Source organism: Molothrus aeneus, chromosome 23 (genome assembly GCF_037042795.1).
Source record: "Molothrus aeneus isolate 106 chromosome 23, BPBGC_Maene_1.0, whole genome shotgun sequence".
NCBI lineage: Eukaryota > Metazoa > Chordata > Aves > Passeriformes > Icteridae > Molothrus > Molothrus aeneus.
In genome coordinates, this window is record NC_089668.1 from 2,027,413 (window position 1) to 2,055,162 (window position 27,750).

Consider the following 27,750-nt stretch of genomic DNA (forward strand, 5'->3'; position numbering starts at 1 on the left):
ACGCCTCGGGAAAAGTCCTGCGAGAGCGACCTGCGGGAAGGTCTGAGTCAGGGAGGGGAGGATTTCTGGGCAGTGTCAGCTCGGGGCTGTGCTTTGGGCTGAGGAGGGGCTGAGCTTGGGGGATTTGGGGGCTTTGGAGGGCAGGTGAAGCTGTGGGGAAGTGCTGGAAGTGGTTTCCTTCTGTCTCATGATGGTTCCTGGGTGTGATTAGTCACGATCTGCATTTTCTCCCGGGGCAGTGTGTGCTCTCTGCTGGTTTCGGGGTGAGGAGGAGGAGGAGGGGAGGCAGAAATTTGGCTTTGAAAAGCTCCTGTATAAATGGAAACTCGCCTCGAAACTCCCCGAATGAACCAGGCAGGGTCTGACTCAGAACTGCAGTTAGGATTTAAAGGAGAGGGAAAAAAAAATTAAAAAAAAAAAGAAAAAAATAAAGAGAAACCCACCACTAGCAGCAGCCAGAAAACTCTGTCTCCTTATGACTCAACATGTAGAAATACTTGGATTTAATCAACTCAGCTGGAGCTAAGGTAGGAGTGAGGATGCACAGCCAGGAATGTGGGTCTTACTCGGGGTCTAGTTGTGATTTTTAATTAAAAAAACCCCAAAAAAACCAAACTGATAAACTCCAGAGAATGAATTCCCTGCAGAGCTGCATCCTCCTCTTCCCCAGGGCAGGGCAGAGCTCAGGGTGCTCCTGCCTGGACTTTGTCCCCTCTGCAATTCCAGGGCTGTTCCCTGTGGAGCAGATCCGGGGGGTTCAGGGAAAGGAGCCCTGGGGGTGCAGGGCAAGCAGGGAGTGCCAGGGTGAGAGGGAATTCCAGCATGAGGGGGAATTCCGGGATGAGAGGGAATTCTGGGATGAGAGGGAATTCCAGCATGAGAGGGAATTCCGGGATGAGAGGGAATTCCAGCATGAGGGGGAATTCCGGGATGAGAGGGAATTCCGGGATGAGAGGGAATTCCGGGATGAGAGGGAATTCCAGCATGAGAGGGAATTCCAGCATGAGGGGGAAACCACGCCATCCTGGCCACCCTTCCTTTGCTGCCCCTCCATCCTGAGAAATGGCACCCCTCGGTCCCTGTGAAAAACGCCAAGCGCTTGTTTTTAAAATTTTTACAAGTTTAATAGTAATGAAGTGGTTATAAAAATAGTGATACAATTAGAGTAATAATAATTTGGACAAACTGAATTAGGACAATATGAGACAATAAAAACAAAGAGTTACAGACAGTCCAGGTACCTTTTGGGCAGCACGAGCCCAAAAAAGGCCCCACGTTAACAGAGGATTAACCCTTAAAAGCAACAGCCTGTTGCATATTCATACACCTCAGACATGGTGCATAAATTCCATTCAAACACAGGATTCTGTCTGGGCACTGTCAGCTTCTTCCTCTGAATCCTGACAGAACCTTCGAGGTGGGAAGAAGTTAATTTCTTCTGATAAGAGGGCAATAAATTCCTTTTCTCTGAAAGATTCAGGTGTCCTGTGGCTGCTATCTGGTGCAAGTCCTTTCATTTTAAAAAGAATATCCTACATAGCATCATTTCTATTTTTACAATTTTTATAACCTAAAACTATATTTAACACACTACTTAAGAGAATGAATACAGCATTACTTTCTAACACAACACATCTAATATTCACTTTAATATTTGTGAAAAGCCAGTCATAAAATACATGCATTTTTCACAGTCCTGAACATTTTTCCAGCCCTAAAGACACAAAAAACAACCCCTTCACCCTTTACAGATCACCTCGAGGCTTCCCTTTCCCAGCCCAAAACAAAAACCACTGCCAGAGAGTGGGTTTGGAGGTGGGAAAGAATTCCCTGTGCGGTGCTGAGGGATGGAATTCCCAGAGAAGCTCTGGAATTCGTTCCCGAGGCCGCTGGGGTCACCTGGAGGTGCCTGAATCCACCTGAGCCGCGCTGCGGTTCCAGGTTCTGTTTGTGGGCTGTGCGTTTTGGGAGGGAAAACCCCATTTTCAGGGGCAGAGGGGTGTTCGTGATTCCTGTGTGGACGGGGAACAAGTTTGATAAAAGCTGGGGATTGTTTTTTTTTTTGGGGGGGTGGGAAAGGGAAGCCTCGAGGTGCTCGGTAAAGGGTGAAGGGTTTTGTGTTCAAGCCCGGGGGTGCCATTTCTGGGGCTGCAGCGGGGCAGGAAGGGGAGCGTGTCCAGGCTGGGGGGTTTTCCTGGGCTGGCTGCTCTGGGTGCCTCTGGCTTCCTCTGGCAGCTCATGAGAACCTTGGAATTGAGCCCCGTGCCCTGGAGCTCGCTCTTTTTGGGGCACCTCTTAAATAAGAAATATCAAATGCCTTCAGAGTGAGGTGCCTGGGATCGTCTCGCAGCCTCCTTGTGCTGATTGTCGGCGGCTCGGGGGGTGTGAAATGTCCTTTCCCAGCCCTCGGAGCTCTCCAGGTTGGCTCCACTGTTACTTGTAGCTTTTTTGTTGCCCCTTGTTTCTCTTCAGAGAGTTCAGCTCTCGCTGCAAACCGAGCTGTGCCCCTGAGGCTGGGCCGGGCCTGGGAACAATCGGGACTTTGTGGAGGGCCCTGACATTTATCAGTGAGCCCCAGGCTCGGCTCTCAGCCTGCTTTAACTTCAACTGCTCGGCTCCAAACGCGGGCAGAGCTGCGTGGAAACTCGGATGAGGGAGATGAGCAGGGTGCGAGTGACTCAGCTCTGCAGCTTCTGTGCTTTCTGCGCGATTTCTGGAGTGGCTTTCAAGTCCTGCTGCACTCGTTAATGGGCTCTTGCTGCTGGGTTTGATATTTGCTGGGAGAACGTTTAGGCTGAGCTGTTGATCAGGCAGGGCCTTGTTTTCAAAGCCCAGCTTAGCTCAGCCTTCTGACTTTTAGGAAGGACTTATTGATGTTGCAAACAAATCGCTGCAAGTAAGTTTTGATTTCACTTGAATGTAGTTCCGTGCCTTAAACAGGATTGTAGCTCAAGTTTTAATTCTTTTTAGCAGAGCCTTTTGCTTTTGACTTCAAACGCTTTAAACAACTTTGACTTCAAACACTTTTAGCAACTTTCAACTTTAAAAACTTCAGAGATGGGTGGGGAAGGTGTTGTTTTTTAAAGAATAATCCCAGTCTCAGAGCAGCGCTGACAGAGAAGAGCATGAAGCACTTTCCTGGGAGACCCGTGGCAGTGTCCAGCGATTCCCAGTGTTCCTAGGGTGATTTTCCCATCCATTCCCAGTCAGGCACTCCTTTGCCTCAGGCCTGTGTCCCCCCCCTTGGGCAGGTGACAATTGTCACCATTTCCTGACGTGTCACTGTCACTCGAGGCTTCTTTGAGGCTTTCTTGTTCCTGCTGGGGCAGATCCGTATCCACACTTATTGATGTTGCAAACAAATTGCTACAAGTAATTTTTGATTTCACTTGAATATAATTCCGTGCCTTAAACAGGATTGTAGCTCAAGTTTTAATTTTTTAATTTTTTTTTAAAATTTTTTTAGCAGAGCCTTTTGCTTTTGACTTCAAACACTTTAAACAACTTTGACTTCAAACACTTTTAGCAACTTTCAACTTTTTGGGTATGGAATGCAAATACCATTCAAACATGGTATTAAGAGATGGGTGGGGAAGGTGTTGTTTTTTAAAGAATAATCCCAGTCTCAGAGCAGCACTGACAGGGAAGAGCATGAAGCACTTTCCTGGGAGACCCTGGCAGTGTCCAGCAATTCCCAGTGTTCCCAGTATTCCCAGTGTTCCCAGGGTGATTTTCCCATCCATTCCCAGTCAGGCACTCGGCCCAGCTTTGGCAGCTTTGCCTCAGGCCTGTGTCCCCCCCCCTTGGGCAGGTGACAATTGTCACCATTTCCTGACGTGTCACTGTCACTCGAGGCTTCTTTGAGGCTTTCTTGTTCCTGCTGGGGCAGATCCGTATCTGCAGAGGAAACGAGTGAGTCAGCCCCGAACTGGGAGGGACTGGGAGGGACTGGGAGGGAGCTGCAGCCGCCCGCGGGGGTGGACAGGGTGGAACAGTCAAAATTTTTTGACCTCACCCCTCTCCAGGCACGTGTCAGTCTGAGCAAGCTTCCTTCAGCCAGGAGTTCATCCAGAACCATTTAATTCCAGGGTTTTTTTTTTTTTCCTCCTTGAGAGGATATTTTAGAATTATTTTTTTTTAAATTTTTTTTTTCTTCTTGGCTGATTTGTGGTTTAGGTTTGAAGGCTCCTTTTGGAGAGATCTCTGGTTTGTTTCACATAGAAAATGTTGCAGGTGAAGTATTTTGGCGGTGTAGGGATGGAGAAGGGAATTTTCAGGAAGGGGAAGTAAAACCTGGCATGGGCAGAGTGGCAGGAAAAGGCAAAATCCTGAGGCAGGATGGAAATCTGATGGGATCCGTTTGTGGTGCTGATTTAATCTGATGGGATCCGTTTGTGGTGCTGATTTAATGTGTGAAAATTCCAGAGATTCCAGGGAAAAGGAAAATCCAGCAGCTCATGGATTCAACGTGGATCCTCCCTGAGGGGAACAGAATGATTTGGGATTTCTCATTCTCCCTTAGGGGAACAGAATGATTTGGGATTTCTCATTCTCCCTTAGGGGAACAGAATGATTTGGGATTTCTCATTCTCCCTTAGGGGAACAGACTGGTTTGGGGTTGCCCATTCTCCCTTACAGGAACAGAATGGTTTGGGATTTCTCATTCTCCCTTACAGGAACAGAATGATTTGGGGTTGCCCATCCTCCCTTAGGGGAACAGACTGGTTTGGGGTTGCCCATTCTCCCTTAGGGGAACAGAATGGTTTGGGATTGCCCATTGTCCCTTACAGGAACAGAACGATTTGGGGTTGCCCATTCTCCCTCAAAGGAACAGAATGGTTTGGGGTTGCCCATCCTCCCTTACAGGAACAGACTGGTTTGGGGTTGCCCATCCTCCCTTAGGGGAACAGACTGGTTTGGGGTTGCCCATCCTCCCTTAGGGGAACAGACTGGTTTGGGGTTGCCCATTCTCCCTTAGGGGAACAGACTGGTTTGGGGTTGCCCATCCTCCCTTAGGGGAACAGACTGGTTTGGGGTTGCCCATTCTCCCTTAGGGGAACAGAATGGTTTGGGGTTGCCCATCCTCCCTTAGGGGAACAGACTGGTTTGGGGTTGCCCATCCTCCCTTAGGGGAACAGAATGATTTGGGATTGCCCATTGTCCCTTAGGGGAACAGAATGATTTGGGATTGCCCATCCTCCCTTACAGGAACAGACTGGTTTGGGGTTGCCCATTCTCCCTCAAAGGAACAGAATGATTTGGGATTGCCCATTCTCCCTTAGGGGAACAGAATGATTTGGGATTTCTCATTCTCCCTTACAGGAACAGAACGATTTGGGGTTGCCCATCCTCCCTTACAGGAACAGAATGATTTGGGATTTCTCATTCTCCCTTACAGGAACAGAATGATTTGGGGTTGCCCATCCTCCCTTAGGGGAACAGAATGGTTTGGGATTGCCCATTCTCCCTTAGGGGAACAGAATGATTTGGGATTGCCCATTCTCCCTTAGGGGAACAGACTGGTTTGGGATTGCCCATTCTCCCTTAAGGGAACAGACTGGTTTGGGGTTGCCCATTCTCCCTTAAGGGAACAGACTGGTTTGGGGTTGCCCATTCTCCCTTAAGGGAACAGACTGGTTTGGGGTTGCCCATCCTCCCTTAGGGGAACAGACTGGTTTGGGGTTGCCCATCCTCCCTTACAGGAACAGACTGGTTTGGGGTTGCCCATTCTCCCTTAGGGGAACAGAATGGTTTGGGGTTGCCTGAGCCCTCCCAAGGATCCTTTCCATTCGCTGACAGATGAGCAGCCCTGCTGTGCATCCTGTGCCCCGGTGCCCTTTCCAGGGGGATCCTGTTCTGCAGTCCCTGCAGGCTGCAGCTGCTCTGGGCTGCTCCTCTCCCCCTCTCTCCTCTGCTGGAGCTGGGAATTCCTCACGTTGTCGTTCCTTGGGTTTCCTTTCCCCTGGCTCAGCTGGAGTCTCAGGTTTAGGAATCCTGAGCTGGGGGTTCTGGGTGTTTGGGATTTCACTCCCAGCCATCTCCAGCTCCTGTCAAGGCAGGAATTCATTTCTCTCTCCTGATCAGTTGTTACCTTGATTAATTAATTTATGCTGTTTAATGCCTTCCCTTCCCAGAGGTTTTCAGCTCAGTTTTGCCCATTTGAGAAGAAATTCCTCTCAGGTTTACCTCGGATCAGGCTGGGTGTGAGGGGAGGGATCTGAGCGTGTGTTCAGCTAAAAAAATCCCAAAATCCCAAAATCCCTCCCGCCTGCATGGGTGGCACCTGGATGGGGCAGGGGGCACCTGGATTGATCAGGTGGGACCTGGATTGATCAGATAACAGCTGGACTGATCAGGTGGCACCAGGATTGATCAGGTCACACCTGGATTGATCAGATAACAGCTGGATGGGGCAGGGGGCACCTGGATTGATCAGATCACACCAGGATTGATCAGATTACACCTGGATTGATCAGGTGGCCCCTGGATTGATCAGATGGCCCTGGGTTGATCAGGTCACACCAGGGTTGATCAGATCACACCAGCATTGATCAGATCACACCAGGATTGATCAGGATTGATCAGATCACACCAGGATTGATCAGGTTACACCTGCATTGATCAGGTCACACCAGGATTGATCAGATCACACCTGGATTGATCAGGTCACACCAGGATTGATCAGGTGGCCCCTGGATTGATCAGATCACACCTGCATTGATCAGATCACATCTGGATTGATCAGGATTGCTCAGGTCACACCTGCATTGATCAGCATTGATCAGATCACACCAGGATTGCTCAGGTCACACCTGCATTGATCAGCATTGATCAGATCACACCAGGATTGATCAGATCACACCTGCATTGATCAGCATTGATCAGATCACACCAGGATTGATCAGATCACACCTGCATTGATCAGGTCACACCAGGATTGATCAGGTCACACCTGCATTGATCAGCATTGATCAGATCACACCTGCATTGATCAGATCACACCTGCATTGATCAGCATTGATCAGATCACACCAGGATTGATCAGATCACACCTGCATTGATCAGGTCACACCAGGATTGATCAGGATTGATCAGATCACACCTGCATTGATCAGATCACACCTGCATTGATCAGGATTGATCAGATCACACCTGCATTGATCAGAATTCCCCCATGGCACCAGCAGGAGCTGCCTCCAGCCCCAGGGGTTTTCATTCCCTCTTTCTCTGCTGCCTCTCTGCCTTTTCTCCCTTTTCCAGCCCAGCCTCTGTCACTTTTTGGTTCCTCTCCGTGCCTTATTTCACTTTCTGACTAGAAAATCTGGAGGTTAATTGGCTGCAAAGCCACCACGGACCTGGTTGCAATTTATTCTCATCCCTTCTTTTGGGATTTTGAAGTGCAAATTTACTTGGTGACACAGGGTTTAAAAAAAAATGATTATTTTAATTTTATTCACAATATTTAGAATTATATCTATCAGGACTTCAATTTTTTTTAATGGTAATTTTATTCACAATATTTATGATTAGACCCTTCAGGACTTTCATTTATTTGCGTTTTTTTAATGATAATTTTAATTTTATTCACAATATTTATGATTAGACCTATCCGCACTTTCATTTCTTTGTGTTTTTTAATGATAATTTTAATTTCACTGTCTCAGGGGTGGGGATCATTGTGGTCCCAGCACCCTCCAACCCTTTTCCCTCTGTTTTTCCCCCATTCCAGGAGCAGGAATTACCAACAAATCCCAAGAGAATATTCACAATATTTATAATTTATTTATTCACAATATTTATAATTTATTTATTCACAATATTTAGAATTAGACCTATCCGGACTTTCATTTATTTGGGTTTTTAAAAAATGATAATTTTAATTTTATTCACAATATTTATGATTAGACCTATCCGCACTTTCATTTATTTGTGTTTTTTAATGATAATTTTAATTTCACTGTCTCAGGGGTGGGGATCATTGTGGTCCCAGCACCCTCCAACCCTTTTCCCTGTGTTTTTCCCCCGTTCCAGGTGTTCTGGTGGAGGATCCTTGGCACATTTATGGCGATTCTGAGCGTCAGGGCAGACTTCTGCCAGGCCCAGCACAGCACCCTGGCTGCCAAGTGAGCTCACAGGGGGCTCCCAACCTCTTTGTGCTGCCACACAAAAATTCCCAGGTTTTTTTTGTTTTTTTTTTGTTTTTTTCCTTTTTCCTTTTTTTTTTTTTTTACCCTCCAAGACTCCGGGACCTGGCTCAGATTTATGGGATTTCTCCTGGCCCAGGGAAGAACCAAGTGGAGACAAAGCCCTGCCCTCACCTCACCAGTGCCTCCATGCAGGCCAGGCTGCCCTGCCTGTGCTCTGCTCTGGGAATTTTGGGAGCCTGAAGGACACCAGCCCTGCCAGCAGCTGAGGATTTGGAAGCAAACCTGCTTTTTCTAGGAGCAAAGATTGAGGAACAAACCCATCAAAGCAAGCTCTGATCAATCCCAGGCATCTTAGTGCTCTTTTTGATGTTTTCTGCTGTGAAACGTTTCCAAGGTCATTGATTTTATTTTTTGTTTTGTTTTATTTTTCCCCCTTTAATTTTGATTTTTTTTTATTATTATTATTTTTGGGTTGTTTTTTTTGGTTTTTTTGGCCCCTCACACCATTTTTTTGCCATTATGAACCGTCCAGCCCCCGTGGAAATTACTTACGAAAATCTGCGTTTCCTGATCACTCACAACCCGACCAATGCAACCCTCAGCAAGTTCATCGAGGTAAGGAGTCCCAAAAATTCCCAAATCCCTCCAAATTCCTGGCCAGGAATCTGCTGACCTGTCCTTCCTCACCTCTGCAAGGAAATTTAAGGGGTTTTTGTCTTTATTGCTCACATTCTCCTCACAGTATGAGAGCAGAATTCACTGTGGTAGGTTTGGTTTGTTTTTGGTTTTTTTTTTGGTGATTTTCTGCATTTTTCAGCCTGGATGAGTTTCAATTTTGGGATACAAACACATCCCCCTTTCCATCAATGTATCCTTGGACAAAAAGAATGGGTTCAAACAGAAAAATTGAGGTTAAAAATACAGGGAATTCCTGCCTGGGAGGGATGGAATTCCCAGAGGATCCCTGGAAATGTCCCAGGCCAAGTTGGTGTCCCCAGCCAAAGGAGTGGAACTGGATCCCCATCCAAACCACCCCATTATAAAAATATTGTGATTTTGTGACTCTAAATATTCTTTTTCATTTAGCAATGAAAATAAAGAAGAAAATTAAGCAATTTTTAATAAATAAGTCAACCATTGCTGAGTTAAGAGTTGGAGCTGAGCTTTCTCCTCCCTCAGAAAATGAAATACAAATTAAGTTTGGGTTCACAGGATGAGTTGTTTAACTCCAGTGTCTAATTAAGAAAGGATACTTAGATTATTGTTTTCTTTTAACTCAATAATTGATTTTTTGAAGCTTGTAATGTGGACTTGTCTAATTACAAAACATCACTTAAATCTATGAAGAAGAAGGAAAAAGAAGGTAAAGAGCAACTTGCTCCTACCTTAAAACTTCTATTTTGCTTCGTATTTATTTTGATATTCTAAAATCTTTAAGTTTTTTACTTTGTGATATTGCACACTTGTAATCTCAGTACTATCAATTAATTTTAGAACAAATTAATTCGTTTGTTCTATGACTTTAGGTCAAGTGCAGTGTTCCCCTGTGGGTCTGTGCCTTTGAGCACAGAAATTTAAAAATTCTCATAATCTAGGATTCTAACACCCCAATTATTGAGAATTTTTATTTAGAATTTCCTCCCTTTTTCAGCGCTCCCTGCAATGGATATTCCTGCTAATTCTGAGGTGCAATTCAGCCCCAAACAGCAGCAGAAATTCTGATTTTTGTGTGCCTTCAGAGTGAGCTGGAGCAGCTTTTGTTTGATGCTCTGGTTCTTTATCTGGCACCGGGTGCTACTTTTAGTGCATTACCAGGAAGCTGGGCCATGGTGGGGTGTGTGTTCTGTTCCTCCAAATGTCAACACTGGCTGAAGCAAACAGTGCCAGGCTTCTATTTAAAGAGGAGAAGAAGCTGCATGGAGCATTTAAGCAGCTATTTTAGTACTCTTATAATTGCAATTTTCCTCTTATAAAAATTCCAATTTTTCCCCCCTTTAGAAACATTTTTTCTGTCCCTTTTGAATTTCCTCACAAATTTTATCCCTTTGCTCCTTCCACGCGCAGTGCCCTAAAAATGTGGAAAATGTTGATTTTTAGAGCTGATAGAAAGAGAGATTTCTTCATTATTCAGTGCTCAGGTGTTCCATTTCTCTTCCAGGAGCTGAAGAAGTACGGGGTGACAACCTTGGTGCGAGTTTGTGATGCCACTTATGATCAAGCTCCAATCGAGAAAGAAGGAATCCAAGTTCTAGTGAGTTGCCTTTAAAACTGGCTAAAAATATGAATTTTCATCTCTAGAACTTGTGGGGATCCCTTCAGTGCTTGGGGATGGTCCAGCATGGCCAAAACCAAAATTTAGCACCAGGTAAAGGTGGGTTTAAAAAAACTCAATGGATTTTTGTGTGGTTTTTGGATTTGTTGAGATATTTTGTGTGGGTTTTTTTTTAGGGATTATTTTGGTGATATTTGGTGCTCAGCCCTGTGGTTGAAGCTTGGTTTGCTTCTTGTCTCTGTCCCCACAGCATTTTTTGGCTTTGCTGTTGGATAAAATTCCCTCTCCTTGCTGTTACAGAAAGTGCCACTTTTGAGCCTGTGGGTGACAAATTGCCACAAATCTCTGTGGCAGGAGGGAACCATAGAATCCTGGAATGTTTTGGGTTGGAAACCCTTAAAATTCATCCACACCATGGCCAGGTGTGGATCAATATCCAGATTAATCCAACCTGGCCTTGAATTCTCTTGGAGCAGCCACAAATTCTCTGGGAAATCCATCCCAAAAACCCCTGGGGCAGCCACAGATTCTCTGGGAAATCCACCCCAAAAACCCCTGGGGCAGCCACAGATTCTCTGGGAAATCCACCCCAAAAACCCCTCCTCACCCTCAGAGGGAAGAATTCCTCCCAAAATCCCCTCCTGAGCCCTGAGTTGCCACAAATCTCTGTGGCAGGAGGGAGCCATGGAATCCTGGAATGTTTTGGGTTGGAAACCCTTAAAATTCATCCACACCATGGCCAGGTGTGGATCAATATCCAGATTAATCCAACCTGGCCTTGAATTCTCTTGGAGCAGCTACAAATTCTCTGGGAAATCCATCCCAAAAACCCCTCCTCACCCTCAGAGGGAAGAATTCCTCCCCAAATCCCTTCCTGAGCCCTGAGTGGAGCTCAGCAGGTGGAATTCCTGCCCTTTCTCCCATTGCCATTGTGCAATGGTGTCTGGCTGAGCCAGGGAGGTTTTTTTAAGAGGTGTGTGCTCACCCCGAGCTTCCAGCAGTGTTTTTCCAAGCAATACTTGGGAATTACTAGAGTAACTGATAAAATCAGTTGATTTTGTTGGAGTGAGTAACAACAGCCTGGTGGTGTGAGGGCAGAAATTGCACCTCAGCCTTCCTGCAGCTTTGCGTGACTCAGCTACAGGAAAACTCCTGCAGTTTTCCATGAGGGGAAAAATAAAATTATTGTGGCTTATAAATGAAAATTTTGCATCCAGGTCAGTCAGGTTTCTTGGCTTCCACAGGAAAAATGCAGTTTTCCATGAGGAAAAGAAAATTTTTATCCTGGCATATCAGTGAAAATTCCACGTGCAGGTCAGTCAGGGTTTGTGGCTTCCACAGGGAAACTCCTGCAGTTTTCCATGAGGGAAAAAAAGATTATTGTGACATATCAATGAAAATTCCACATGCAGGTCAGTCAGGGTTTGTGGCTTCCACAAGAAACCTTCCACTGCATTTTCCTGCAGTTATCCATGAGGAGAAAAAATATTTATTGTGACATATCAATGAAAATTCCACATGCAGGTCAGTCAGGGTTTGTAGCAAAACTCCTGCAGTTTTCCATGAGGAGAAAATTTTTTTTTTCCATGGAGAAAAAGATTTTTATCCTGGAATATCAAATTCCACATCCAGGTCAGTCAGGGTTTGCGGCTTGCACAGGAAAACTCCTGCAGTTTTCCATGAGGGAAAAATAAAATTATTGTGGCATATCAATGAAAATTTTGCATCCAGGTCAGCCAAGTTTCTTGGCTTCCACAGGAAAACTCCTGCAGTTTTCCATGAGGAGAAAAAAAATTTATTGTGGCATATCAATGAAAATTCCACGTGCAGGTCAGTCAGGTTTCTTGGCTTCTACAGGAAAAATGCAGTTTTCCATGAGGAGAAAAAAATTTTTATCCTGGCATATCAGTGAAAATTCCACATGCAGGTCAGTCAGGGTTTGTGGCAAAACTCCTGCAGTTTTCCATGAGGAGAAATTTTTTTTTTTCCATGGAGAAAAAGATTTTTATCCTAGAATATCAAATTCCACATCCAGGTCAGTCAGGTTTTGCGGCTTGCACAGGAAAACTCCTGCAGTTTTCCATGAAGGAAAAATAAAATTATTGTGGCTTATAAATGAAAATTTTGCATCCAGGTCAGTCAAGCTTCTTGGCTTCCACAGGAAAACTCCTGCAGTTTTCCATGAGGAGAAATTTTTTTTTTTTCCATGGAGAAAAAGATTTTTATCCTAGAATCTCAAATTCCACATCCAGGTCAGTCAGGTTTTGCGGCTTCCACAGGAGAATTCATGCAGTTTTCCATGCAGAAAATAAACCTCAAAACCATGGAAAAACTCCTGCAGTTTTCCATGAGGAGAAGATAATTTTCTTGTGGCATATCAGTGAAAATTCCACGTGCAGGTCAGTCAGATTTCCTGGCTCCCAGCCCTGCTGAGCTTTTATTCCAGTTCCAGGCAGCCACGTGGTTGGAAAAGTCCCTCCTTGCAGGGCTGCCCTCTGGAATTGTGTTTTTCCTCCTTCCAGAGGGCACTGGGAGGATTAAATTAAATTAAATTAAATTAAATTTGTGCTGTGGAATCCCTCTGAGCCCTGAGTTAAGCTGGGGCTTGGGGGAGAGAGAATTCCTATTCCAGAGGGGAAATTCCTCCCAGGGCAGCCATGGGATGGAATTCCCACCTTCTCCAGGCCTTGGAGTTTGTATTTCTAAAATAATTCAAGTTTTTTTTTGCTTCTCAGGAAGCTTTAAAACCTCAATTTTGAGCTGAAAGCTGCTCTTTGAGGAAGCTTTGCTAAAAAAAAAAAACCCAAAAAGCAAAAACTGGGAATGGGATTTGCTGCAGCTCTGCCCTGGTGTGGAGAGCAAAATCTCTTTGTTTGGAGATATTTCATCCTAAAAAGCCTCGGGACGCTGCTCCAGAAGGGAGATAAATCCAGCTCCTTTTCCCCATGAATTCCTGCTTTTTATTTTCCAGCCAGAGTCCTCTTGCTGCTCTGAAATGGGATTGAGTGACCCCCGGCTGAGAAAATAACACCTCGCTATTTCGAGCTAATATTTGCCTGTGAAAAATAACATTCAGCATTAAAAACACAGCCTGGGGCAAGGTTAGCGCCTCTTTTAGCACCATTTAATGGCTGTTTTAGCACTGCCGAGGTCAAAAATGTGGTGAAACCCCTGAAAATGGAAATGTTTTGGCAAACCTGGGACTGGGTCATGGGTAAAATGTGGTGGCTCCAGAGTTGGTTTTTTTTTCCCAGATGGCAGAAAATAGGGAATGAGCTGTTCCTGGGGCTGGGCTGCAATTCCCTGCAGGGATGGATTTAATTCCTTGGGCTGCACAAAAATTCAGGAGCACAAAATCAGGAAAACCAGGAATTTTTAATTTTTTTTTTATTTTTTTTTTCTGAGGATTTTTGGCTTCCAGAGGGGCTGTGCTGGCTTTGTTCATCTTCAATTTCTTTTTTCTGAGGTGATTTTTGGCACTTTTTGGCTTCCAGAGGTGGCTTTGTTCATCTTCAGTATTTTCTTTTTTTCTGAGGTGATTTTTGGCACTTTTTTGGTTTCCAGAGGGGCCTGTGGTGGCTTTGTTCATCTTCAGCATTTTCTTTTTTCTGAGGGGATTTTTGGTACTTTTTGCCTTCCAGAAAGGCTGTGCTGGCTTTGTTCATGTTCAATTTATTTTTTCTGAGGTGATTTTTGGCACTTTTTGGCATCCAGAGATGTCTTTGTTCATCTTCAGTATTTTCTTTTTTTTTCTGAGGTGATTTTTGGCATTTTTTGGCTTCCAGAGGTGGCTTTGTTCATCTTCAGTATTTTCTTTTTTTTCTGAGGTGATTTTTGGCACTTTTTGGCTTCCAGAGATGTCTTTGTTCATCTCCATGATCCAAGGGATATTTCCTTGTCTTTTTCTCACTCTTTCATTTATTGGATCAGCTTTTTTTACCCTCTGTGCCCCCCAAGAGCCACCACCAGGCTGGCACAGGGAGGTGGAAATTCCTTGCTTGGAATTCCTTGGGGCTCCTAAATCCTCTATTTTTGAAGTAAAACTTCTTTATCACCTCCAAGTTCTGTCACTTCACCACCTGTGTGGCCATTCCTGGAGCTGTTGTGCCATTCCAAAAAAAAGGCAAAAAATGATAAATCCCTTTCCTGCCTCTCCCCCTTTGTGCAATCCTGGTTTTTAATCACCGTGCACCTCAGAATTTGCTTTTTATTTTCCTGTCCAACCGGAACCCAGAGGTGGCAGAGCTCAGAACAAGGGGAAAAAAAAAAATTCCTGCAAAACTTTGTTGCAGCTCCATCCCTGATGCCGGAATTATTTTGTCCCTGTGTGTTTTATCAGTGCTGGGATTGATTCAGGCCAGCCCAGGAGTTGTGTGGATACGAAGGAAAAGATTGAATTTCAATTAAACACAGAAAATCCTCTTTCAGAAGCAGCATCCTGCTGTCTGTCCCTCTCTTCCTGGGACAGGGGGTGCCACAGACCTGAAATAACCCAGCAGCACTGTGGGATTGGCTGGAAAATCCCTTAAAAACCTTTTCTTAGAAAAAAGAGCAAAGTTTGATTTGTAGTTTTATTCCTGTGGCCTTTCCCTTTGCCGTGTTGTCCTAGATATTTTTAATTTTCCAAGGACTTTAACAAAGGATTTCTCTGCACTCTTCAAGCTCGGTGAATTAATCCCATATAAAATTATTTTGGTATTTTTGGGTTTCGTTTTTTATTTTTAACAGCACATTTCTGAGCTGTGTTTGCTCTTCAGGAAGTGCTGAGTGCATCTCAGAATGAAAACTCTGGTGGTTTGTGCTGTTTCCAGGTTTTAGAGAATTTTATTTCATCAGAACTTCTTCTTAAAGTGCTCCAGGAAAGAGAATTTTAGTCCTAAGGAGGGGAGAGGGCTCTTTTTAAAGCAATTTCCATCCATTTTCATTGGTTCTGCAATAATCCAGGACCCTGCCATGAGTTTTGCTGCTAAAATACATCACAATCACCTAAAGAAAAGTGTTAAATAATCACTAAATACTATTTTATAATCACTAAATACTATTTTATAATTACTAAATACTGTTTTGATTCCCTTTACATCCTTTCTCCAGCACTCCCTACATCCGAGAAAATTATAAACTCTGGGATGTTGTGCTTGGGCCTGAAAGGAAAGATGTGAAGTACAAATTCCAGGAAAGTTGGGTGAGGAAAAATGAAAGCTGCTTCCATGGCAAAAAAAATATCAATTTTTGATTATTGATAGTAAATATAGCCTGGATTTAATGGGGGCTGCCCCTTCAACAGCAAAAAATGTGAATTTCTGCCATTATTTGAGCACCTTTCTCCTCATAAAAGTGGGGTTTTTTGGGTTTTTTTTCAAATTGAAACTGCCATTATTTGAGCACCTTTCTCCTCATAAAAGTGGGGTTGTTTTGTTTGTTTTTTTTTTTTTTTTTCAAATTGAAACTGCCATTATTTGAGCACCTTTCTCCTCATAAAAGTGGGTTTTTTTTGTTTTTTTTTTCAAATTGAAACTGCCATTATTTGAGCACCTTTCTCCTCATAAAAGTGGGTTTTTTTTGGTTTTTTTTTCAAATTGAAACTGCCATTATTTGAGCACCTTTCTCCTCATAAAAGTGGGGTTTTTTGGGGTTTTTTTCAAATTGAAAACACCCAGGTGTTTGGGAACTCCCTGAATTCCTGGAGGGAGCTGCTCCTCTGGAATTGGGAATTTTTAGGAGCAGCTTCACCCCCTCAGAGCCTGGAGCATAAATGGGATTTTCAGCCACCAGCAGAGCTCTGCAGAGTTCTTCTCTCTCCCCGTGTTTATCTGAAAATACCTATTGATTTTCACCTCTTTTTTTAATAAAATGGCATTTCAAGGGCAGGGATTTCTCTTAAAAATTCTTTATTGCAGAGGAGTTCAGCTGGGGCTGCAGTGCCAAGTGCAATTAAATGGTTGTTAAACATTTAACGTTGCATTTTATCGACCTGCCAACTCCTGTGCCACCAGGAAAAAAAAAAAAAACCACCAAAATTGTCTTTATTATCCTTTTTTTTTTTTGTTTGTTTGTTTTGCTAAATGTAGGATTTCTGTCCCTGCTGCAGGCTGTGGGTTTAAAGGATTTTTTCCCCTCAGGACTGGCCCTTTGATGATGGAGCACCACCCCCCAGCCAGATCGTGGAGGATTGGCTGAACCTTTTGAAAACCAAATTTCGGGAGGAGCCCGGCTGCTGCGTGGCTGTTCACTGTGTGGCAGGGCTGGGAAGGTCAGTGCCCCGAAATTGGCTGAAATAATAACGAATTTAATGAAAATATTAGTGAATTGTCATTTCTTTCAAGATTCGATGTATTAGTATTTATTGTTATTATTTGATTGTATTAAATAATACATTTAAATACGAAATTATTATATTATTAACACTTGTATAGTCATTAATCAATATAATTAATTTAATGATTAATAGTAAGTCAACTAATTATTTAATTAGATTAAATTTATTAGTTAAAATAATTAAATAAGTAATTTTGTATTGAGTTTATTAATAAATTTAAATACAGAACTAATATAATTATTAACAATTTTATATTAATAAATCGATATAATTAATATAATAATAGCAAATAAAATAATTATTTAATTAAATAAGATAATAAATTTATATACTAAATTAATATAATTATCAATAATTTCATATCAAATCAACATAATTAATTTAATAATTAATAGTAAATCAACTAATTATTTAATTAGATTAAATTTATTAGTTAAAATAATTAAATAAGTAATTTTGTATTGAGTTTATTAATAAATTTAAATACAGAATTAATATAATTATTAACAATTTTATATTAATAAATCAATATGATTAATATAATAATAGCAAATAAAATAATTATTTAATTAGATAAGATAATAAATTTATATACTAAATTAATATAATTATCAATAATTTCATATCAAATCAATATAATTAATGTAATAATTAATAGTAGATAAACGAATTATTTAATTATATTAAATGATAAATTTATATACTAAATTAATGTAATTATTAATACTTTTATATTGATAATATAATTATTAATCGTGGATCAACTAATTATTTAATTATATTAAATAGTTAATTTAATAAATGCAATAATAAGCTTCATTAATTTGGCAGGAAGGTGTTCAACAAACCCCAGCTTCTCAGTTTTCTCCCAAATAATTTAAACCAACATCAAATTTGTGTCATGAAAGCAACAGGGACTTCATGCAGCTTTGAAGTATTAATTCACTAATTTCAATTTAAATAATAAATTATTATATGCATACAGTGTATTATATTCATACATGACATGAATTAATTGATTCATTTCATAATTGATTAAAAACTTTGGGGGACACTTGTGCTAATCATGAATTCAGTGATTTCAAAGTGTTGTGAATGGATCAAATTCACCCTTGGAGAATGAATAATTGTATTTATTCAGATGCAGGGTAATAGTGGGGGTTATTCCTCCTGAATTTTCTCATTTTAGCCACAGGAACTGGCCCAATTCTGGCACCTCTTTAATTCTTCTTTACACCACCCTTAAGATGCCCCTTGCATTGTGGGGTGGAGAAAATTCGATGTATTTTGGGATTCCTGGGTGTTAAAACCCCATTTTTTTTACCCTTAACTGACTTCTGAAATGAAGATCCCAAAGTAGAAAATTCTACTTCTCCCTGCTCCTTGAGAGAATTAGTTAAAAAAGAAAAATACATAAATATCTCTAAAGCCATAGCTCAGTGTCTGCACAGCTCACTCCACACTCAAAAGCATTCAGGAGATGTCAAAAACCAGAAAATGAGGTTAAAGGGAGATAAAACCCCAGAATTATTCTCATACCCCAACCACTAAAGAGCTGCTATTGATTTTTATTTCCTTTGCAAGCAGAATCCCTTCCAAAAAAAGTCATTTTACATCGGGCAAAACACCTTTCTATAGGAAATGCTGAGGGAAAAAACCCTTCAGCTGCTTGTTTGGGGAGAGGAATTGGATGAGATGTGAAGGATTCCATTTATTATTTCTGTGCTTCTCCCTTAAATATTGATTTTTTTTTCCTGCAGGGCTCCCGTTCTGGTCGCGCTTGCTCTCATTGAATGTGGAATGAAGTATGAGGATGCAGTTCAGTTTATAAGGCAGTAAGTGAAAAGTCTCTTTTTTTTTTTTCCTTCCCCAGGAATCTTTTATTCTGTGGTTTTTGACCTGCCTGAACCTGTAAAGGAAGAGATTTGGGGTTTTTTATGAGTTTTATATTAAAATAAATAATATCTCATTAAAATTTGTGTTTAAATGTGAAGAAAAAACTGAAATATCTTGAATTTTATGAGGTGAAAATCTGCCTGAAGTGAGCATAAAGGTGCTTTTTTCCCATTTTTCCACCTTTTTTGTGTTTTTTTAGGAAAAGGAGGGGAGCTTTCAATAATATTACTTCATCTATTTTGAATATTGTTAAGTATAAAAACATTCTTAAAATATGAATTAATTTAAATTAAAACCAATCTGCCTGAAGTGAGCATAAAGGTGGATTTTTCCCATTGATATCCACCTTTTTTGTGTTTTTATAGGAAAAGGAGGGGAGCTTTCAATGATATTTATTATTTCATCTATTTTGAATATTGTTAAGTATAAAAACATTCTTAAAATATGAATTAATTTAAATTAAAACCAATCTGCCTGAAGTGAGCATAAAGGTGGATTTTTCCCATTGATATCCACCTTTTTTATGTTTTTTTAGGAAAAGAAGGGGAGCTTTCAATAATTATTATTTAATATATTTTGAATATTATTAAATATAAAAACATTCTTAAAATATTAATTTAAATTAAAACTAATCTGCCTGAAGTGAGCAAAAAAGTGCTTTTTTCCCCATTGATATCCACCTTTTTTGTGGTTTTTATTTTTTAGGAAAAGGAGGGGAGCTTTCAATTCCAAACAGCTGCTTTATCTGGAGAAATACCGGCCCAAGATGAGATTACGCTTCAAAGATGCCAACGGTCACTGCTGTGTTCAATAAATAAACACAAAAACCAAAATGTTGATCTCAAAAGGAAGGCAGAAGTGAGCGGGGGGCTCTTCTCTGGACTCTTGGCACCTGGAAATGTGAATCTGGAATCAAAAAAAAAAAGAAAAAAAAAGAAAAAAATGTCATTAAATTAGTGGTGGAGTCAATGCTCCTGAACCTCTGTCCTTAAAAAAAAAGGGTGATGATGATTGAGAGGAAAAAAAAAACCCCAAAATTAGAAAAATATATAATAATAATAATAATAATAAAAAAGCCAATTAAGAGAAACATTTCAGTGAAGGATTGTTTTCTCCTTAAGCTGCAACCTGCAAGGAGAAAAGCAGTTTCTGAACCTTCTGTATTTTTAACTTTTTAAGAAAAGAAATAAAGTCAACTTTATGTCTAAGGAAAAGCAGCAGAGCATTGCCTTGTGCAGAAAGGATTTTCTCGAGGTGAGAAAAGCACCCCCATATCTCAGGAATGTGAATGTGAATTCCTGAGATATTAATTCCTTTTTAAACTCTTTAAAAAAAGGAAATTTTTTTTTTGTTTTTAACGAGGGACATGAGGAGGAGCTGGCCTGGAACAGCCTGACAGCCTTAAGCCCCTTTTTTGGGCACATCCCAGGGATTTTGGGGGATGTTTTCCATGGAATTCTGACTCCTGGGGGGCTTGAACAGGACCCTCACTGCCTAAACCCTGTGGTGAATCTGTTTTTTTGGGAGTGTGTGTGTGATCCTCTGTGTGTGTCACTCTGATTTTTCCCAAAGAATTCGGCTGAAATGTTAATTTGAGACAGAAAATCCATCCTGGCACACAAGACTGATGTTCCAAAGCGTCCTGGGCGAGCGAGGGGCGATTCAAACAAGGGTTTAAAATTAATTTCTCTGTCAGAAAGATGGAAAAGGCTTTTTTATTTTAATTTTTTTTTGCTGCTGTCCACGTGCCCGGCCTTGCTGAGCACGGGAAATTGAGATTTTGAGGGAAGGCCTCACTTGGTGTGAGGGGGAATTTTCTCAGCTGAGCCTCTGATTCTTTTTTATTGGGGTTTTTGGGAGGGAGAATCCCAATTTCCACCCCAAAATCCTGACACCCTCCGTCAGCACACCCTAAAAATTTGGATTTTTGGAGATCTTTGTGTGGGGCTGCCAGGGAACAAATGGAAGGATTTGAGGAGCAATTTTGGCCAGGCTGCTCCTGCCAGGCCCATTTTTCATTTTGGTTGCCCCAGGGGTTACTTTGAGTACCTTGTCCTGGTAATTTTCCATAATATTCACGTTTTTTTCCATAATATCAATATTTTTCCCCATAATACCCAGTTTTAGAAGGGTTTGGATCCACCTTGCAGAGCACAGGAAATTGGGATTTTGAGGGAAGGCCTCACTTGGTGTGAGGGGGAATTTTCTCAGCTGAGCCTCTGATTCTTTTTTATTGGGGTTTTTGGGAGGGAGAATCCCAATTTCCACCCCAAAATCCTGTCACCCTTCATCAGCACACCCTAAAAATTTGGATTTTTGGAGATCTTTTTGTGGGGCTGCCAGGGAACAAATGGAAGGATTTAAGGAGCAGTTTTGGCCAGGCTGCTTCTACCAGACACAATTTTAATTTTGGCTGCCCCAGATGGGATCTTGCACGTTCTCCTGGGTAATTTTCCACAATATCCATATTTTTTCCATAATATCCATATATTTCCCCATAATACCCAGCCTTGGATGGGTTTGGTTCCAGGTTTTGGGCCCTGTTCCCTCAGGATATTTTGAAATTTGGGTTTTTTTGAGTTGTACCTGCAGCAAGTGAGGTTTCATCCCCATCCCTTCCTCATCCTCCCTTTCTCAGGATTTCCCCTTTTCCCAAACTCCTGCAGGAGCCTTTCCAGAACACAGAAAATGGATTTTAGGAATTCCAGCCTTGGCAGAGATTTTAATAAATTGACCCAGAAAATGTCAATGCTTGTCAAAGTCCCTCAGGTGAGCTCCCCAAACCCTCCCTGCCTCCAGGCTGTGCTGAATTCACTCCTCCCTGTGGAATATTCTGATTTTTCCGTGGACCAAGGAGAGCTGGAAGTGTTTTTTGGGGTGGGTGCTGCCCTGAGGAGGGAGGGAAATGGTGCTGAAATCCCAATTCTGCCCTTTGCCTTCCCCTCCCACCCTCAGAGCCTGAGCAGTCAATAAAAACGGACCTTTCTGCGAAGAGAAAAAAAAAAAAAAGGAATTTTTAGCCAAAGGTATCGTGGTTTTTAAACCAATTTGACAAATTCTGGAATTCAGATGAGAGGGGACGGTGCTGAGCTGAACACAAACCCCAACTCCTCCTGAAGAACAATAAAATAAACCAAATTTTAAATGCTCCATGTATAACTTCACATTCTTCCCCCTGTTCCCCTAATTCCCCCCTTTGATTTATGATGTCCTAATTATCATATCCAGCCTTAATTAGACGGGGAAATGCAGATTGTCCCGGTGTCCCCAGGAGCTGGGGGTGTCACTGTGCCCCAGGCGCAGCTCCTGGCTCAGCACTTGAACCTGGTGCAATAAAGTTCTTGCAGTAAAAATCTCTTTTTCCTCTGCCTCTCGATGCATTTATTGCAGCTCATTCATGGTCAATAATCACCTTTAATTGAGTTTAATTATCTCCAAGAGTTCGTGCCCCCGTGGTTTGGAGTTGCTGCTGGGAAAAGCTGATTTTTTAGCAGGGAAAAAGGAACAATTCTCTTCTTTTATCTCTTTAAAAAGTCTTTTAAAATTATTTTTAAATTATTTTACAAATTCTTTTAAAATTCTTTAAAAATTATTCTTAAAATTCTTTTAAAATTTAAAAATTCTTTAAAAATTATTTTAAAACTATTTTTAAAATTCTTCTAAAATTCTTTAAAAATTCTTTAATCTCTTAAAAAAAATAAAGTGGAAACTTACCTTGAGCAACCCAAACAACAGCTCTGACCTTTCCCAGGAGCTGTTGCCAAAACTTTTCTGGACAAAGCTTGACCTGGCAGCACCTGAATGGCGGAATTGTTTTGGGGTGAAAACAGGGGAATTTTGAGGTCCTGAATATCAATATTTTCTCCTTTTTTAGCACTGAAATGCTGTTGTTCTATTTAATTAATTTAAATATTTTCAGGTGCTTTTTTTTCCTGGATTTTTTTTTTCACAGAAGTTGAGCTGTTTAATTTATTTAAATTAATTTCAGGTGTTTCTTTTCCCTGGGTTTTCACTGATAATGATCAGCTTTGCTCTGCTGCCGTCAGAGAAATCTCCTCCTTGCAAAGGGGTTTTGGATTTCCAACATTTATCAGATTTTTCCCACTCCAGAACAATTTTTTAATCCCTGTTGGCTGTGAGAGAATAAAACCCCTGGGAGGGGAGACTGGAAGTTCCAGCTCCTCTTTTTTACCTTTTTTTGTTTTTTAACAACAAACTCTTGTTTGTTTTTCCAAATGTCTGGGTTTTTTTTTTTAATTACCACTCCTAAAAGTGAAATGTCCTGCTAATTAAAGGCTATTTAGGAAAAAAACAATTAGCAGGCCCTTAATTGGAGCTGAGATATTCTTGTGTGATAGGAATCACTTTTTTCCTCTGGATAATTTTTTTTCCACCAAAATCCAGGCAGCTGGAATTAAATTTATATTATTTTATTTCTATTTTATTTCTATTTAATTTTATCTATTTTATCTTTTTTATTTCTATTTAATTTATATTTTGTTATAAATTATTTTATTTAATTTACATTTATATTTAATTAATTTATATCACTTAAAATTCTGGGTTTGGGTATTACTTATTTTATTTCTATTTAATTTATATTTTAATTTTTTTAAATTTATATTTTATTTTGAATTTATATCCCTTCAAATGCTGGTTTTGGAGCAATTAAGGCTGATGAGCACAGTGGGAGCTGCAGGAATCACTTCAGAGAATTCCAGGCTGGAATTGGAGGGGGGAACCATCAGGATCAGCTCATTCCAGAGCCTCCAACCAGCCCAGGATGCTCTGAAATAAAAGATAATAAATCATTTTATCCAATTTTAATTTTCTTTACCAGGTTTATCCTCCCCAGACAGATCAGCTCCAGGCAGGGCCTCTCCCAGCCCTTCCCTGCTCCTTCCCTGCTCCATCCCTGCTCCTTTCCTCTTCCATCCCTGCTCCATCCCTGCTCCTTCCCTGCTCCTTCCCTGCTCCATCCCTGCTCCTTTCCTCTTCCATCCCTGCTCCATCCCTGCTCTTTCCCTCCTCCTCCTCCCTCAGAATGTTCCCTGTTCCCTCCACAGGGATGTTTCAAGGGCACCCAGGAATGCTGAGGGCAGGGACTTTACAAATTTGGGTGTTGCCCTCAGGCTCTGCACAATTTGCACTTGGGACGAGCTCTGGCTCTGGCTGGGCCTCCTAATTCCAAGATCTGGGCATCTCCTAATCCCAACATTTGGGATGCCCATACAATTTTGCACCACAAAATCGGGATTTGGGATCCCCAAATCCCAAATGGGGATTCCCAGAGCAGCTGTGGCCGCCCCTGGATCCCAAGGCCAGGCTGGACGGGGCTGGGACAGTGGGAGGTGTCCCTGCCCTGACAGGGCTGGAATGGGACGATCCCTCAGGTCCCATTTCCTGAGGGAATCAAATCCCTCAGGTCCCATTTCCTGAGGGGATGGGACGATCCCTCAGGTCCCACTTCCTGAGGGATTAGGATGATCCCTCAGGTCCCATTTCCTGAGGGATTGGGATGATCCCTCAGGTCCCATTTCCTGAGGGAATGGGACAATCCCTCAGGCCCCACTTCCTGAGGGAACGGGACGATCCCTCGGGTCCCATTTCCTGAGGGAATGGGACGATCCCTTGGGTCCCATTTCCTGAGGGAATGGGATGATCCCTCAGGCCCCACTTCCTGAGGGAATCAAATCCCTCAGATCCCATTTCCTGAGGGAACGGGACGATCCCTCAGGCCCCATTTCCTGAGGGAACGGGACGATCCCTCAGGTCCCATTTCCTGAGGGAATCAAATCCCTCAGGTCCCATTTCCTGAGGGAATCAAATCCCTCAGGTCCCATTTCCTGAGGGAATGGGACGATCCCTCAGATCCCATTTCCTGAGGGAACGGGACGATCCCTCAGATCCCATTTCCTGAGGGAATGGGACGATCCCTCAGGTCCCATTTCCTGAGGGATTTGATTCCCTGCTTTTCCAGGCAGGCCTTTTTGCCCAGGGTGGGGTTTCCAGGCTGGTGGGTGTTTCTAGGGGGGGATCAGTGATGCCCCAGCTCTCCCTTTCTCCCCAGCTCCCCCTTCCTGAGTGACTTTTAAAAAAGCTGTGGCGCATCCCTGGAGCCCCATCCTGCAGGGAACACGGCAGCAGGGTGGGAATGGATCCTGAAAAGCTGGGGAAGGAGAGGGATTGGCCTGCGTGGGAAGGGGCCTTGGTACAGCCACGAAAAACTGGGGGAAAAAAAAGGGAATCTGTCATTTGTTTGGCGTTTCCTTGCCGGTTTTCTCACCTCCCTCCCTCTGCCTGACTCACAAACCTGCTGCTCTGCATTTCTGGGATTCATCCTGCAGCTCTGCATCCTCCCTGGAATTGCTCAGCAGGATCGATCCCAGCCCATGGGGAAGTTTTTTTTTCCCTTGATTGCTGTTTAATTAACAACAATTCACGCGTTCCTCCAGCCCTGGGAATGGCCCGGAGGGGATTTTATTTCCAGCTCTCCGTGCTTTATTCCCGAGGCTGGGATGGGTTGATCCCGGGGATTCCCATAATCCCTCAGAATTCCCATAAAACCCTCAGAAAATTCACTTTGGGAAGTGGACCTGGATAAATCCACAGACACAGAAGGGTCAGGGACAAATCCGGGACATTTCAGGCAGCAGGGAGAAAACAAAATTTCATCCAAGGGTTTTTTTTTCTTTCTTTCTTTTTTTTTTTTTAATTCCATAGAGAAACTGATAATGAAGCTCCCTGCTTCCCAAAGCGTTGCCATGGCAACCGGCAGGATGCAGGGATGGATGGGAAGTGTCACCCTCGAGGGGGGAGTGGGGACAGCTGCTGCCTGTGGGCACCTGGGATGGGGGTTACAGGTGGAATAATGGGGTTACAGGGGGAATAAAGGGGTTAAAGGTGGGATAAATGGGGGTACAGGGGGAATAAAAGGGTTAAAGGTGGGATAAATGGGGGTACAGGGGGAATAATGGGGTTACAGGTGGAATAAAAGGGTTACAGGTGGAATAAAGGGGTTAAAGGTAGAATGATGGGTTTAGAGATGGAATAATGGGGGTTTCAGCTGGAATAAAAGGGTTACACATGGAATAATGGGGGTTACAGGTGGAATAATGGGGTTACAGGTGGAATTAAGGGGTTCCAGGTGGAATAAAGGGGTTACAGAAAGAATAATCAGGTTCTAGGTGGAATAAAAGGGTTACAGATGGAATAATGGGGTTACAGATGGAATGAAGGTGTTCCAGGTGGAATAAAGGGGTTACAGATGGAATAATGGGGTTACAGATGGAATTAAGGGGTTCCAGGTGGAATTAAGGGGTTACAGCAAGAATTCCAGCTGGAGTAAAGGGGTTCTAGGTGGAATAGAGGGGCTGTAGCAGGAAATAAAAGAATTCCACCTGGAACGAGGGTGTTCCAGGAAGGATTCCAGCTGGAATAAAGGATTCCAGCTGGAATAGAGGGGTTCCAGCTGGAATAGAGGGGTTCCTGTTGGAAGAAAGGGGTTCCAGCTGGAATAGAGGGGTTCCTGTTGGAATAAAGGGGTTCCAGCAAGGCTTCCAGCTGGGATAAGGGGGTTCCAGCTGGAATAAGGAGCTTCCAGGTGGAACAAAGGATTGCAGCTGGGATGAAGTGTTCCAGCTGAAGGACACCCTGCAGGGGAGCAGTGCTGATCCCAGTTCCTGCTCCATTCAGGGAGGAAGAGGTTCCCTGTGTTTCCTTCACCCCACCCAAAACCCCCTGCACCTCCTGATATTCCAGATTTTTGTCAAATTCTTTCCCCACTTCTGGGCGGAGCTTTGGGATCAAACCCCAGTGCTTTGAACCAGAGCCAGGTCCAGGAACCCAGGAGGGGCTGGGAGGATGAAGATCCAGCGGGATCCCATCCCAAATCCCTGCTGGAAGTGGGACCGTGCCACCCTCAGCTCTCAGGGCAGCGCCACTGATGGGGACAAGGCAGGAGCCGCTCAGGGAGGGCCGGACCCGCCTTGTTCAGCAGGTAAAACATCCAGGAACATCTTTTTTCCCTGGGAATGGCTGTCAGGGAGCAGCAGGAGATGGAAAGGAGCCAGCCTGGAGCTGCTCAGGGCTGGAGCCAGGCCCGGGAGGCTCCCTGAGAGGGGCAGCAGCTTTTCCCTGGCTCTTGCTTTTCCAGCCTTTCCCTCCTGTTAAAAAGGCTGGAAAATTCCTGGGAGTTCTCCTCCAGAGGCTGGAATTGCAGAGTTTGCAAGGGCTGGAGATCTCCTCCGTGCCTCCTTGCTCTGGGGTGGAAGATGAAAAAAATAAATCCGGGAATCAGAGCAGGGAAAAATCCCTCCAGGAGCTGGAAATTGGGAATCTCCTCAGGGGTGTGATGGATTTTCCTGGTTATCCCACAGCCTGCCAGCATCCCCTGCCCTCGTGTCCTTGATTGCCAGGGCTGGGGTGGGAATCTGGGAAAAGCTCCTGGATCTCCTGCAGAGGCAGGGGCTGGGGCAGAGCAGATGGTGCCCTGGTTTCCCAGGGTGGCAATCCTGGGAGCAGGGTCTGGGATTCATCCCAGCCAGCTCAGCCTCTGCCTTTTGGAATAAACAAATCCCTTTGGTGGGGTTGTGTGTGGCTTTAGTGTGGGCACGTTGATCCAGCAGGTGGAAAATCTCCAGGTATTCCCACCAAAAACTCCTGGAGAAGTGGCCCTTCCATATTCCAGACCCCAATTCCATATTCCAGACCCCAATTCCATATTCCAGACCCCAATTCCATGTTCCAGACCCTGATTCTACATTGCAGACCCCAAATTTTACATTCCAGACCCCACTTCTACATTCCATTCCCCAGTTTCCCATTCCATTCCCCAGTTTCCCATTCCAGACCCAAATTTCCCATTTCATTCCCCAATTCCACGCTCCAGACCTCAATTTCACACTCCATTCCCCAATTTCCTATTCCAGACCCAAATTCCACATTCCAGATCTCAATTTCACATTCCAGACCCAAATTTCACATTCCAGACCCAAATTTCACGTTCCATTCCCCATTTTCACATTCCAGACTCCAATTCCACATTCCAGATCCCAATCTGAGACCCCAGTTCCCCATTCCATTCCCCAGTTCCCCATTCCATTCCCCAGTTCCCCACT

The 27,750-nt window shown here is 43.0% G+C and overlaps 1 protein-coding gene across 1 annotated transcript; it reads left to right on the forward strand.

The window, feature by feature from the left end:
* Positions 1 to 8,218: 8,218 nt before the first annotated feature.
* PTP4A2 (protein tyrosine phosphatase 4A2) lies at positions 8,219 to 21,988 on the forward strand. Its single transcript, XM_066564813.1, has 5 exons — positions 8,219 to 8,762; positions 10,306 to 10,398; positions 16,539 to 16,669; positions 18,496 to 18,570; positions 19,337 to 21,988. The coding sequence occupies exons 1-5, from the start codon at positions 8,667 to 8,669 to the stop codon at positions 19,443 to 19,445; spliced, it is 504 nt and encodes a 167-aa protein (XP_066420910.1). The 5' UTR covers positions 8,219 to 8,666; the 3' UTR covers positions 19,446 to 21,988.
* Positions 21,989 to 27,750: the final 5,762 nt, after the last annotated feature.

What these genes read in the sequence shown, in the direction of transcription:
- PTP4A2 (XM_066564813.1), top strand. Translation starts at nt 8,667, where the DNA reads ATGAACCGTCCAGCCCCCGTGGAAATTACTTACGAAAATCTGCGTTTC. An exon ending in CCCTCAGCAAGTTCATCGAG is followed by an intron (nt 8,763 to 10,305) that starts GTAAGGAGTCCC and finishes TTTCTCTTCCAG; the next exon opens with GAGCTGAAGAAGTACGGGGT. An exon ending in AAGAAGGAATCCAAGTTCTA is followed by an intron (nt 10,399 to 16,538) that starts GTGAGTTGCCTT and finishes TTTTCCCCTCAG; the next exon opens with GACTGGCCCTTTGATGATGG.